Source organism: Urocampus carinirostris, chromosome 1 (assembly GCF_059441175.1).
Source record: "Urocampus carinirostris isolate Australia breed hairy pipefish chromosome 1, RoL_Ucar_1.0, whole genome shotgun sequence".
NCBI classification, from domain to species: Eukaryota; Metazoa; Chordata; class Actinopteri; order Syngnathiformes; family Syngnathidae; genus Urocampus; species Urocampus carinirostris.
This window is the reverse complement of record NC_142349.1, coordinates 57,677,733-57,692,983: the sequence shown is the minus strand read 5'-3', so window position 1 is coordinate 57,692,983 and position 15,251 is coordinate 57,677,733. Positions and strand designations below refer to the sequence as shown.

General features: G+C 38.6%; 1 protein-coding gene across 1 annotated transcript; it reads right to left on the bottom strand.

Annotated features, from left to right (window-relative positions):
- Positions 1-6,725: 6,725 nt before the first annotated feature.
- camk2n2a (calcium/calmodulin-dependent protein kinase II inhibitor 2a) lies at positions 6,726-10,551 on the bottom strand. The gene is made up of 2 exons (XM_088346567.1): positions 10,123-10,551; positions 6,726-8,512 (listed from the first exon to the last, which is right to left on the bottom strand). The coding sequence occupies exons 1-2, from the start codon at positions 10,289-10,291 to the stop codon at positions 8,442-8,444; spliced, it is 240 nt and encodes a 79-aa protein (XP_088202693.1). The 5' UTR covers positions 10,292-10,551; the 3' UTR covers positions 6,726-8,441.
- Between the last annotated feature and the right edge of the window lie 4,700 nt (positions 10,552-15,251).

Genomic DNA, 15,251 nt, shown 5'->3' with positions numbered 1-15,251 from the left:
CTGAAACAATAGCAAGCGAGCAACTCTGGTCGCTATTCCTGATAGCATAGGCGTGTCATTTCTTCCTTATTATGCAAACGTATCTCAAATGTAGAAAAGGGTCTCCATTATTAGATACAGAGTTATATTTTTGGCATCAAGGTGTCCTAAGACGCTGATTACCTTATTAGGGTGGATGCAAAATGTTGGTGATCTATGAGGAAGTCAGAAGCTGCATACCAATTACACATAGAAATAGATTCAGATTTTTGAGAGATAATGGTATATAAAAGGATATATAAATGAGTGACCCAGCACATCAAATAACGAAACAAGTGGTTCCATCTCCACCCGTTTCGAGTCTCCGAAGGGGAAACTATATCACGAGCCTCACAAACCCGATACAGACGCTGTCCTACTTACAAACTATCGTTTGTAAGTTGAATTTGTTCGTAAGCTGCTTCAGTGCTATATTTTGTATGTTTAAGGTTTGTATAGGTATGTTTATGGCTTGTATAAGTAACCTGTATTGTTTTGTACTAAAAATAAACATTTTATTAAATAAAACGCTCTATAAAGATAAATAAAGTTAAGTTTAACTTACTTTTGGAAGATGAGCTTCAACAGTTAGGCGACTTCCTCCCCTGTGTTAAAAAGAGGCAGAAAAAAAGCGATCCAACAATTTTCTCAACAGCATTAAGCTTTCTTATGCAACTTTCATTTCAAAAGAAACAGCTCATCTCTTCTTTACACTTTACACCAACCATATTGAATTAAATGAAATGAAATGATCTGCATTTATATAGCGCTTTTCAAGTCAATGACTTCCCAAAGCGCTTTACAATGTGCTTCACATTTCCCAATAGCGGCCTTGTATTGCAGCCATGTAAGACGCTAACCTGCTTATCGGGGGTCTTAGGGGTTCAGTGTCTTACCTAAGGACACTTCGACATGTAACACGGACGAGCCGGGATTCGATCCCAAGACGACCGCTCTACCTACTGAGCTACTGCCGCCCCCAAAAAACAAAAACAATATAAATATGCACGAGATAGTAAACAATGAAAATGTCAAAGTTCTTAGCGTGCTGGGGATACAGTATAGAATGTTTACACACGAACTGGGAAAAGGAAGCCGGATTTCTTCTACGGGGTGGATGCTGGGTGAGCTCTGATAGCGCCACACGCCGGTAGTGGCGGAAAGAAGGACTACAGTACTGTCCTCTACTCGGAAAACGGTGCACACAATGCAAAATCTAATTTATAGCAATTTCAGGATATTTTTCGACATCCCCAAAAAAAAGTTTTTCGTAAGTCGACCGGTTGTAAGTAGGGGAGCGTCTGTACACCGGATCACGATCTCCCATGATTTACAAGATTTACTTTAATTATTAAAAGGCACCTTCACTTGCATTTGTTTTTAGTCATATGCTAACAGGTTATGCAGACGAGGGCGCAGTGATATACTCTGAAAAAGTGCAAGTAAAGCGACCGCAAAAACCGCAATTTCTTTTACTGACTACTAACCAACCCAACAGCCACGTAATAAAAACAAAAGACACACTGTAGAACAAATAACTTTGTTTCGGTTACCATCGATCCTATGCATGTTGAGCTGGTGAAAGAGCTAGCATGCAATGCATTGTGTGTGATGGAAAAAAGGGGCAGGGCTGTCGTCTGCATCGCGTTCTGATTGGCTGAAAACAAGTGCTGTCGGATCTAATTAGTTATGTTAGTATTGCCCTTTACACATTGGTTTAACTGCTGTTAAAAGTGTCGATAAAATTTGTTCAAAACTCATATTGTTAGAATATGATATAATGAAATTGTGAATGTATTTAATTGCTGTTAAAAGTGTCGATAAAAACTCATATTGTTGGGATATGATATAATGAAATTGTGTGTTTAATTGCTGTTAAAAATGTCGGAAAAAATTGTTACAACGTCATATTGTCAGATATAACGAAATTGTGAATATGCCTAATTGCTGTTAAGATTGTCGAGAAAAATTGTTCAAACCTCACATTGTTTATTTGCTGTTAATAGTGTCAATAAAATTGTTCAAACCAAAAAAATTAATTATGTTAGCCACATACATACAAATCGATCCGTCAGTAAAACCAAACAGTAACGATCAATGGGCTTTGTTTGAATTGCATTGTTGATATTAGACAAAACTCAATATATGGTGTTTGGGGATACCATGACGGCCGGCCTTGGTAGCCTGTCTTCTAACTTGAGTTCAACAGTCAGAAATCTGGGTGTGACTTTTGACAGTCACCTGAGGTTTGACGAACATATTAAAAATGTAAACGTTCCATTGTTTTTAAGCCAACCAAACCTAGAGAAAAACTATACATGCCTTAATATAACACGTTACATTGGGTATTTATGTATTCTATTTCTTTTATTTTATTCTTATTGTATTTTCAACACAAGGATACTGCTGGAAGTGTGAATTTCCCTCTGTGGAAAGTATCTATCTGTCTGTCTGTCTATCTATCTATCTATCTATCTATGCATCCCACAGATCACAATGCGGGTTAACATTGCTGAGATCTGTTAAGTCATATGACACTTTTTCCCACTATTTCCTTCTCTAGGCATTCATCTTAGCCACTTTGCTTCAGGCTCTTTCCCATTGTTAAGTATTGTTGTTGTTAGTTGCTCCTGCTTTGTCCTTCAGTGTTACCCGCCTCCCACCGCTGCTCATGCAAGAAAACAAAGTTTTCAGTGATTTAAGCATCTGATTTTTTCCCGCTGTTTCCTTCTCTAGTCACTCACATTAGCTGTTTGGCTCCACACTACGGCTTGTCGCTAGCCAAAAATGTTATTGTTAACTGCTCCTGCTGTGTTGTTTAGTGTCACTCTCCTTCCACAGCTCCTCTAAGCTAGCACTGAGGTCCGTGATTCAGGCATTTTCAGCTTTTTTTTCCATCTTTTTCGTTCCATATTTACACATGTTAGGCACTTCGCTGCTGGCTATGTCTTGTCGTTAGCTGCTATTGCTATTATTTCATGCTCCTGCTTTTTCTTTCAGTGTCACTCACCTTCCCAACTTGTTATGCAAGCGAACATTGCTGAAGTTTTGGATTCAGGCGTCAGGGGCTTTATTTCCACTGTTTCCTTCTCCGGTCACTCACATTGGCACTTTGGCTGCAGACTATGTCCTGCCGTTATTATTATTGTTAGCTTCTTCTTCTTTCTTCAGTGTCACACGTCTTCCACAAATGGTCATGCAAGCCAACGTCGCTGACTTCCATGATTCAGGCATCTGGCTCTTTTTTACCAATGTTTCTTTCTCCAGCCACTGATCCTAGCCAATTGGCTGCAGGCTATGCTTCGCTATTAGCTGCATTTGTTACTGTTAGCTGCTCCTGCTTTGTCCTTCATGTCACTTGCTTTCCACAGCTAGTATTGCAAGCAAGAATTACTGAGTTCTGTAATTCAGGCATCTGGTGCTTTTTACACCACTGTTTTTCTATCTGGCCACTCATGCTAGCCACTTGTCTGCAGGCTTTGTCTCGCTGTTAGCTGCATTTGTTATTGTTAGCTGCTCCTGCTTTGTCCTTCAGTGTCACTCGCCTTCCACAACTAGTCATGCAAGAAAATGTTGCTAACATTTTGGATTCAGTCCCTTACCTTTGTGACTCGGGCATATAGCACTTTTTTCACAATTTTTCCCTCTCTAGCCACTCATGTTAGCCACTTAACTGTAGTATATGACTTGATAGCCTTTATTGTTATTTTTAGTTGTTCCTGCTTTGTCCATCAGTGTTATTCGCCTTCCACAGCAACTCATGCAAGTGAAGGTTGTTGACTTCCGTGATTAAGGCATATGACCCTTTTTTTTCCAGTTTCCTTCTCTAGCCACTCAAGAAAGCCACTTGGCTGTAGTCAATAGCTCGCTGATATCCTTACTGTTATCTGTGTTTATAAAGCTGCGTGAAGTCATTCCTAAGACTTAAAAAGTGGTCGGCGGCGCCCTCTGTTGGCTGCGGCTGCATCGGCTCGCTACAACGGGTCAGGTGCAATCGACATTTCGTTCTGTGTACATTGTTACACAGAATGACAATACAAGGAAATTATTATTATTATTATTATTATTAAGAGTTCCCTTATTTAGGCCTCTGGCGCTTGACATCTTGGCTTTTTTGTCCGATTGTTTCCTCATCTAGCCACTCATCTTAACCACTGTATATTTTTCCACGGTACACATCATAAGACTCAAAAGTTCTTTCCCATTTTTGGGAGGAGAAAATAAACAAATAATCCATCTTTCACCATTTATTAGTTCACCAAATACAGTGAAAATGGCATCATAATATACAATGACTCATTCTTAGAATGTCATGACATTTTTAATAGCAGTTTTTTTTCTTTTTTTTTTTTTTGCTTCATAAAATGATGTTCCGTTATTGAAAATATTCAGTTTTCATGCACAACAAACCATATCCAGTGTTTTTAAAATAATACAAATTAAAACGTAAAAAAAAAAAAAAATCAAGACAGTCAATATCGGGGTCAAAAAACCACGCGTTATTTGATCGTACTCGTAAACAGTGCAATATATTCTCTAAAACTGCCATTATTTTCATCAACAAAGCTCAAGTCACAGTATACGATTTCTTACTAATAGTTTGAACATCGATGTGTGCAAAAAAACAGACACATTCAGTTAGTCTTTGAAAAAAAACTTCCGGCTTCCGACGAGCAAAACAAGCGTCGTCCCATATGAGTAAAAACTTTTTTTAGTCCTTGTCGATGAACCGTAAGACCATATACGAGCATATTGTTTAAATAACAAATATTTAGATAGAAAAATACAAATATGAGCTTTCCGTTTAAAAACAAGCGTGCCGGGTGAGGGGGAGAGGGCGGGTAAAACGTTGGTGAGAAGGGGGCGGGGTCAAGCCTCGGCAGCAGCCATCTTGGCACTAGAGTGAGAATCCATGCATGACGTAAAACATGGCGGAAAAAGGGACAGTGGTACCCTGACTTAAAAGTTAATAACTCGAATAATTAATCGACCCTATCAATCGAAATGCAGTGTAAATACAGCCCTGTGGTGTTAAAGACACAGTACAAGAAAATGCCATGGGTAAATACTGTACATATTTTATAGGGGAGGTTATTTAAAGAGAACAGAGGTATCGTACGAACATCTGGGTGTGGGTAGCAGTCGACAGCAGCCCCGTGGTACATTTTTTCAACAGTTTTTTTTCTTGAGCCACTTGGCTGCAGGCTATGGCTCACCACTAGCCACTATTGTTATTATAAGCCGCTGTGTAAACAAAGCTTAATAAAGCTAGGGTGGTACTTGGCCTAGCGAAGGGTGGTTAAATGTGAACATTTGGATGTGGGTAGCGGTCAACAGCAGCCCTTTGCAAAAATAAAATTCTTCCAATTTCAACAATCGGTTCTGCTTGCCCACATACGAGAGCATCTGAGTCCCGTGTTTCAGGCATCTGGTGCTTTTTTGCTGCTGTTTCCTTCTCTAGCCACTCATGTTAGCCACTTGGGTGCAGGCTATGGCTCACCACTAGACGTTATTGTGTATTTTTAGCCTTTACGTGTAAATAAAGCTTTGAGGGTTGTTGAGTGGCGGACCGAGGTTTAGTGTTAATTGATGAATCGGCTCTACTATACTATTGTACCATATAGAAAATTAAAATCGGAAATGATAAATATGTATCGCCAAGTATCGATGCAGACCAGTACGGGTATTGGTTGCCCTCGTGTGATTAATTGTTTTCAGGGGACATTTAATGTCTCAAGGGTGGTATGTAGTATCAGTATTGAATAGAATTATTGTAATTCACCTATATTCATTTGTCGTATTCTATTTTATTTAGGGAGGGGGGGGGGTGTGTTTTTAGACAAGCCTCTTACCAAAATTTAATTTAATAGCTGCCATATTTTAAAGTATCATTACTTGCAATGTTAGCTCACAATAGTATCTGGTAGTTCAAAATTACAGAAATATAACATTTTAAGAAAAAATATTCTTCAAAATGTTTGAGGGGATGCAATTTGATATACGATTAGTATCAGTATTGGTATTGGGACAACATTGTCGTAAGTTAAGGTACCACTGCATGCAACAAACCGCATATCAGTTTTCCATATTCATTTCAGTCTCTGCAGTTGGGCCAGCATTTTAAATGTAATTGAATGCAAATTAATCAAACTGAAATATTGATGTAACTTTTGTTTTTGGTGCCGTTTTCCATTATCTAAACTGAAAGATTTTTGGTTTTATGCATGCCAAATATTTTCCTGAAATACTGTTTGCATGCTAACGTAATTTATTTTTTGGAATATTATTTGGATAAACTGAATCTTTTATTTGCCATCTTTCTATTTGCCAACAGACATTTTTTCTGAATTAATATTGTACATATCTCAAATAAAATTCTAAATAAGTTTGGCTCAATTAGTGTCAGAATATATACAAAGATGTACATTTTTCTAAATAAAACAAAATCCAAACATTTTATTTCAAACAGTTGCTTTCGAAAAATTGGTTTATAAATTCCCTTTGCATTTTATAAAATTGTAAAAAAAAATACAATAAAATGTGCGGACTGACCAAGTTTCTTTTGTATGTACGGTTGGGAAGCTGAACTTCTGAAAAAATCCATCACAAGTACTTTAATTGTTTATAAAATTAGATGGTTATTAATTCCATTAATTAGATGAATGGATACATAACACACGAGTACGGTTTTTGAATATATATATATATATATATATATATATATATATATATATATATATATATATATATATATATATATATATATATACTCACTTGGCTTTAAAAGATTAATTGTTTATAAAAATAGATGATTATTTAGATTAATTCAGTTAAGGGAGAGGAGCAATCTTTAAGTTGCGTTCATGGACAAAACGGCCACAAAACAATTAAAGTCACACAAATATATCCAGGCTTGACGTTTAAACATGAATGCTTTGTAGAAATAGACAGTGATTAATTTGAATAATCAATCAAAACAATCCCCCTTTTGCGTACACACAATACGACCCAAATAAATGTCTTGAGTATATATATCTTTATTCGGTGTGTAAAGATTAATCTTTTATAAAAATACATTATGATTAATTTGATTAATTTGACTAAGGGTTCCGTATTATCAGCTTTTTGCGTAACATGATACGAGTTCCACCTTTGAGTTGCATTCATGGAAGAAACAAGTCATGCTCATATATCCTTGCTCAGGGTTTAAATATTAATTCTATATAAAAATAGACAGTGATTAGTTTGTAATTGTTCAAAGTAATCACCAATTGCGCATGCAGACTTCAATCTTTGAGTTACATTTGTGGAGTTAAGCGAAAAGAAAAACAAACATATTGTGTTTATTTTCTCTCTTGGATTTTGAAAATTAATCACTTTTTTTGTAAATAGATGATTAATTACAATAATTAAATTAGGGGTTTCGAGTGGTCACCTTTTTGCATACACAGGATACAAGTAAAATTAAATTACGTTCAAGTAAAAACGGCCACAAAATAACTAAAGTTATGCTCATACATCCTTGCTCAGGGTTTAAAGATGAATCCATTATAAAAATAGACAACGATTAATTCGATTAACTCGATTAATTGTTCAAAGAAATCTCATTTTGCTCACACAGATTTCAATCTTTGAGATACGTTAGTGGAGACAAAAAAAAAAAAAATCTTGCGTTTATACCCTCGCTCGGCGTTTAAAGATATGGCGCCGGAGCAGCTACACGAGCCCGATAGAAGACAAAAAAACGACGAGCGCCGTTCCACTACGGAAAATATGAACATTGCACCATCCTCGGTTACATGTTTGTACATACAATCTCTTTTTAGCAAGACTTCAGAGTTTGAATGGTCTTTGAGGAAAAGGTTGGGGCATCAAGGGGAATGCATTGGAGCAGTGCTGAAAGGACAGCTCCCTTGAACGCATCATTTAAAAGAAGGAGGGGAAGGGGGGGCTTCAAGCTTGAGTCTACTGTACAGCTTGTTTTTGCTTGCGTCTGGCGTGAAGTAGGGGGTGGGGGGAGTAGTTACTAGGTGTTGATGTTTTTAATGTCAAAGTTCATCCTTTCAAGAATAAAGTCATCGTAACTCGAGACGCCACAACCAGCCCGTCTCGGTTTCTAGGGAGTGGGGAGGCGTGAGGGGGGAGGGTTTTCTTTCTCTTGTAAAGAAAAAAACACATCAGGGACTCGTTTTCGGAGGATTGCCAGCGATCTCCCACGACCAATCTTTGCACTCCTTTTTTTCCGAACTCCTCTTCTCATCCTGCGTGTTATCGCCATCTTCCCTTTGTTTTTTCCTTCTCCCTGCAAGCGACCCCCCCCTCCCTGCAATCCTCCGACATGCACAGCCGACAAGTGCTTCAAATCGGTGATCAGAAATGAAAAAAGTCCGCAAGGCATCGCTCAATGTGGGGGGGCGGGTCCTTTAGACGCCTGGCGAGGACTTGTCCGTCATTCCCTTCAGGACTTCGTCTATTCGGTCATCTTCGATCACCACTGCGGAAAAAAAGAATAACAAATATTTTCAAATCAATTACAAAACGTTCAAAATGACTGAAATATCTTCACAAAACGTACCGTACTGATTTGTGTATAACACACTTTTTTTTACCAAAATAAACAAGTCAAAACTTTATACACGAGATTTAGGCTATGAGTGATCAATCGTAAAAAATTGCAACCCACAATTGCAAAGGATTGGATGCAACGGTAAAATCAAACCCGGGTCGCAGTGGTGAGAGCACTGAATCCCGACCAATAGACCACCAGTGGTATAGATGACATATCAAAAAGCACTATTTTTATTCACGGTACCAGAAACAAATGTTAGAGAATGGGAAGAAAAGACAGTCGTCCCAAAAGATATTAATAAATGCAAAAATGCATGATGAGGGAAACAATAATACAGTCACTGAACACACCACAAGAACATAACTAACAAACGTAGCCTCAAACAAAAAAATTCCAAGAACTGGAATACGTCACAAGATTGTATGGAAATAGTTGATAAAAAAATCATTCATTTTAAAGGTTGTGTCGCAATATTACCTTAAAATGGCCACATTTAAAATAAATGATAGCATAAAATCATTACCAACAGTCTACAGTCCCAAATTCCCAGCTGCTCGTTGAATGCATCGTGTGACTACGAATAAAAAAAACTTGTTTATTCTAGTACAAGACGTTTAAAACAACTGTAATGTTGTTGAAAATCGTGTATATAAAGTCCAACATGCGGCAAACATACTCGACAAGCCACTGAACGCATCACGAGATCACGACGGTAGACATTACGTAGCTTTGAACACAAAGTTCCCAGGAACTTGAACACAACACGATGAACCGGTTGATAAACTGTCTATTGTTCATTTTTTAAAACGTTTAGTCACAATATTACAATTAAAATTTACAATAAAAACTGCAAAATGCCTGCATTTCGAATAAGTACTGTTAATGATTGCATGTAAACGTCACAAACACTTTAACGTCACAATTTCCCAGCTGGTTTTGAACGCATCGCAAGGAAACTAGTTAAAGTGTCTAACGATCATTTTTGAAAAGCTGCGTCAAACTATCACATTAAATGAATTCAAAAACAGTAAAATTACCAATTTTTGTGAATAATTTCTGTTAAATTATCACGAGTAAACGTGACAAACAATGTAAAGTCTTAATTGGTTTTGAATGTATCGCAGGAAACAGTTTATAAACTATCAATCATTTTAAAAGGTTGCGTCACAAATTAAAAAATAAATAAAAACTAAATAATATGACAGCATTTTGAATGATTCTTACCGATGATTGGATGTAAACGTGACAAAGAGCGCAGTTTCCCAGCTGGTTATTGAACGCATCGCAAGGAAACGGTTTATAAACACGTCTAGCGATGTATCGCCCTTTCTTTAAACTTTGCGTCACAATATCACATTAAAATGATTTTTTTAATCAGTCAAATTAACAGATTTCAAATAGTTCCTATTTAACGACTGCGTGTAAACGTGACAAACAATCACAAGGCACAATATTGAGGCTGTTATAGAAAGCATCGCGTGAGAATACATAAATACAGTTTGGAGCATGACAAAAATAATAAAACAAATTTATACCATGTTTGGCTCTGCCGATTTGGCCCAGCTTGGGGGGCCTTTTCCCCTGCGAGCCGGCGAAAAAGGCGTTTGTGTCCTGCAGTCCGCAGCTAAAGGACATCTGGCTGACCTCGCTGTCCGCCCCGTAGCCGCTCATTTTCCCCTCGTTATATGGCAACACCTCGGACATGTTGGTTGAATCGATTGGAGTCGTTTTAAATCCTTTTGGAGCACAAACAAACCCTTTTGGTTCGTTTTTAAATGTTATTTTCTTCTAAAAGCCCTTTGCAGGATTCCCAAGGTTCGATCCCAGCTGTTGTCAGGTGCTCCTTCTTTGCAGCTGCAAGATGCGTGGATGAGTCGTGGACGAATGCGTGTTTTCTCCTTCGTGGCAGGCTGAAGAGTGGTGAGAGAGGAGGAAGATCCCCGGATCATAAAGGAAACCCAGGCGGAACGCTGAAGTCATCCATCCGGCTTGGAGGAGGCGAGTGTGCGCGCTCTATGTGTGGAAGGAGCTTGCAGCGGCGCAAAAGTGACCCCAATAGGCGAGGATTAGAACTGCATGTGTAAAAGGGGAGACTTCCACATTAAAGGGACAGTAATCCCTTTTTTGCGGGGGCTGCGTTCCAAAAAACGTCCTGCAATAGTAAAAACCTGCGAACTAGAAACTTTTGTTTATTTGTTAGATATCAGTAACATATAATATTTACGACTGTAACAAAGTAACGACTATAGATCAAAATAATGCAGAATATAGAACCAAAGTTGAATGAACGGTCTTTATTGTCATTCATATTCATTATACAATAGTACAACCATTGAGGATAAGCGGTACGGCTGATGAGATGAGATGAGATGACCAAATCAGAAGGCTTCTCCCATCAGTCGCAGTTATGCTTAAATGCATGGGGGCGGGGCACAACTATTATTATCATCCCCAAAATATTTTTACACCCCATTAAGTGTTTCCAAGAACATCTTAGCCATGTTCGATTACACAAAGAGCAAGTGGCAACCTTGGGTGTCCTGTTTCTTAGGGAAAATTATTTGTTTCAATTGTGCGGCGCTCGACTGGAACACGTGGATTTCTTCTTGACTCTTGGAATCAATAGAAGACCAGCATTTTCCCAGCGAAGGCTCTGAGATTTTAGGTTGATGTTTGTGTATTGTCTGTAGAGCTTTTTGAGACTTGAGTTGACTTATGCACGTTCAATACGGGATGCATCGTTTGAAAACTTAAGCCTACAATTGTAACTTTAAGCCAGGAGATGGCAGCAGAGTACCCCATGTTTAGCCTTTTTTTCTTAGACACGCTCACATTAACTCTTCTTTGTCATCTTTTGGTGGGTTGGTTTCTCCCCAAATATTTCTGATAAAAGTAAAATAAAAGCAGATAGGAGCAGTGGAAAATAAAGCACGAGGGCTCTTTGAACTCAGTTTGGTTGTTAACACATCCGTAATAGGGTAAATACTGTCATGTTTACCGATGTAATGCACCTGTGCCCGCTACTTGGCGCCAACAGCCTCGGACTCTGATTGGCTCCCTGTCACTATTTAAGCCCACTCCCTTCTGTCACCTGTTGTCAGCCCGTCTGCGAACCTCAGTTTACTCTAGGCCAGCTTTTTTCGACCCTGACTCACACCTGTTTTTGCTCCCGTCCGTTCCCTGGCTTCGACCTGTTTTTTGATCCTGACCACGTCTACTCTCCTCTCCTTGCTTTCGACTCGTTTCTGATCCCAACCACGTTTTTTGCTCTCCTGTTCCGGCTACTGACCCGTTTTTTCCGTTCCTGACACCGCCATCGCTCGCCACGGAAGTCCCACTTCTGCGTTCGGAGCGACCTGCTTCCCACGACCAGCGATTACCGGATCGTGAGTGCAACCCTTTTCTTTCTTCCACAAAAACTGAGAGAAACGTAACGCAAGTGGGTCCTGTCTCCGTTCTGGTCCTGACAAAATACATACCTTTCAACTTTTTGGGACTCCTCAAACTACGCACCCCACCTTCAAAGACGGCACATTAAGCAGCAGCACACATCATGTTTCATTATTTAAAACAACATATAGCCAGCTCCCTTCTAAAGTCTTTTTTCCCTTTGTGTTTGATCAATAATAATATGCAATTTCTCATGGCTTCAGTGTTGTTGACTTTAAGTTTGTTGAGTATACAAAGTATATGATACAAGTATAAAATTGTTCAAAGTTTGAACGTGTTAAAAGTCACCTGGAGGGTTAAAAAATAAATGCTCTTATAATTTAATAGAATAGTAAATAACAAATGTTATTTAAAATAATAATTGATTGATTTTGTGCATAAAATTACATTATTAGTTATAATACAGGTATACTGATCAAGGGACCCCTGGAAAATCTGTCTTTTTTTCTTCCTTTTTCCCTTTTTCTTGTCTTTTTTTTCCAAGCTATTAAGTTATTTGTTCCACTTTTTTTCTTGTTTTGTTCTTCATTTACCCTTTTTTGCTTCTTTTGTTTCATTTTCCCCACATCCACTTGGCTTTTGGTGGGCAGAGCGTATCTGTGGGTGGGCACTGCCCACCCCTGCCCCCCTAAGACAATTCCCCGGCTTATCCTTTCAGTGTAAGAAAGCAATGTAGATAGCAGCCAGCTAGCTACCTGCTAGCATTGAGGATACTTGAGTTAACCAGGTCTCCGTGATGATTAAAATACAAGAGTCACAAATAGCAGTTTTCCACGAATTGTAACTCCAGGTCATCCATTTCATGGGTAATGTATCTGGCATTGGTGAGATACTGGCTCAGCAGGGGTGGCTTTTATGAGACTTGTTACGTAGCTTTGCCTTAGTAGGCAGGACCTGCAACACCGCATCAGTCACTTCACAGGCCCGCTAACAATACATAGAGCACTGACTTTCTTCAGAGTCTGATTTAATTGATTAATTTCCATACAATGGTATGAGCCACTAAAATACTACCTACTATTCTTATTATTTTTCGAGATAATACCTTTTAAAAACGGCATATATTGTCTTTGTCACTCTGGGCTGTAAAATCTTTGGCGAAACACCTGTAAGACAGTCTCCATATTGGTTTATATGTTAATTAGTCTGTAAGAGTTACGAGTGTTTTGAGCCAAATTTTGGTAGTTTTTGAGAAAAATGCCCAAGTGTTGTGTCGCAAGTAGATGCAGTAATAGTACAACAAAGGGCGAGCAGCCAAAAAGGGGCTAACTTGCAAAAAACACATAGAGAGCCGCCAACGGGTTGCAACCAGGACATAGCCCTTGCAGATAAAAAAACATAGTTAGCTGACCAAACAGTGAACTAACACTGAAAAAACAGCACTAAAACCAGGCCAGCCGATCTAAAAACTCCACAGTGAGCAACCAGGCTAACCGGCAACCGACAACAAAAATCAGCAACGACGACAAAGGTGAAGCCGGTCACAAATAAACCAAGGGGAAATGTAAAAACAGCCAACGAGCGCCAACCGGGAGCAAACAAAGCAGAATAGCCCCCTGCAGCCCGAACGCTAACGGGAAGCTTGCCAGACAGAAGTATACCAACAGCGACACACGCAATGAAAATACAAACAAAAAGCCACTATAGCCTACCTCCAAACAGAAATGAGTGGTATGCAATTGCTGTTCACTACAATCGCTGTTTCAGAGCTGGCCTCAAATGTTGCGTTCATGGGATTCGCCATTTTGAAAGTGTTTTATTCATGTAATGACATCACTTTTTAAAGCAAATAAGCCGGATGGGTAACATTGAGACTAAATTTATAAAGTCTCTCAAGAGAGAAATAACCAAGAAAAAGGAAAAAAGAAAAGAAAAAAGAAAAAGTCAACCAAAAAAAGAAAATGGTAAGAAAAGAAAGAAAGAAAAATAAGAGAAAAGGAAAATAAAATGGAGAAAAAAATAAAGAAAAGAAAAAAAAAGTTTTGGGAGGTAATGAAAGGAAATGATCTGCATTTATATAGCACTTTTCAAGTATATAACTTCCCAAAGCGCTTTACAATGTGCTCCACATTTCCCAATAGCGGCCTTGTATTGCAGCCATGTAAGACTCTAACTTGTTTATTGGGGGTATTAGGGGATCAGTGTCTTACCCAAGGACACTTCGACATGTGACACGGACAAGCCGGGATTTGGACTGGGATCCCTTGATCCCAAGACAAGCACTCTGCCTCCTGAGCTACTGCCACCCCAGGTAGCATTAGCAGCAAGATGATGTCAACTCTAAGTGAGCCTCATGTCATGGCAAATAAAGGCGTATTTTTTTTACTTACAAGTACTTTAAAACTGCATATAGTTTTAAGAGTTTGTGTATTTTTCCTATTAAATAAAATCCTAATGGTTTTAATGACAGTTTTACCACTGGGAAGTGCTAAAAAATACACACTGTCCTCAAGCTATTGCGTGGTCCACAATTGACCCCTGGGCCAAGAGTGTAGGACCCCTGTTTTACAAGATCAAATAATTCTAGAGCCAAAGAATGTTTTTCTCTGAAGCCATACTGGCTATCATTTATTCTTTTATATTTGCTAATGAAGCTTTTCAAACGTAGCTTCTGCAGAATTTTCGGTAGCTTAAGAAGTATTTAAATTGGCTGATGATGACTCTCTTGTCTTTTAAATATAGGAATAATCTTGTCAACGATTATCAGTTGAGGAAGTTTTCCTGTGATAAATGATAACTTAAAGATGCATGTTATATGATATCGGGGTTGCAATGTTCTCAATTACTTGCTAAACAATCGTTATATCCAAGTCTTTGGACCATGATCGAAGTTGGCAATTTGCTTCCGGTGACGTCATACTCTTACTGCCTCCTAGAGGCGAATGCTAATGTATACTTAAACGCTTATTGAACAACGTCACAGCCTTTAAATGTGTCCTTTTTTATTTCCTTTCACTCGATTTGGTAATTCATGCACCTTCCTCGGGAATGACGTCTGCTTGACAGCAAAATGAAACCGCTAAATTCCGGGGTTAAACATGGGGCGTGTGTGACGTCATCGATTACACAAAAAAGACCTGCAAAGTGACACAGGCCTCCCTACTCTATTTTTTTCTTTTTTTAATCGGACTCAGTTGGTGTGAACGTGATTTACTCCACATTTTGTTTCCTTCCATTCGACCTAACAATCCAGCTCAACTCAATCAGTGTACAA

Coding starts and splice junctions, on each gene's coding strand:
- camk2n2a (XM_088346567.1), bottom strand. CDS start 10,291: ATGTCCGAGGTGTTGCCATATAACGAGGGGAAAATGAGCGGCTACGGG. Junction 8,513..10,122: donor AATCGGCAGAGCCAAACATG/GTATAAATTTGT, acceptor TTTTTTCCGCAG/TGGTGATCGAAGATGACCGA.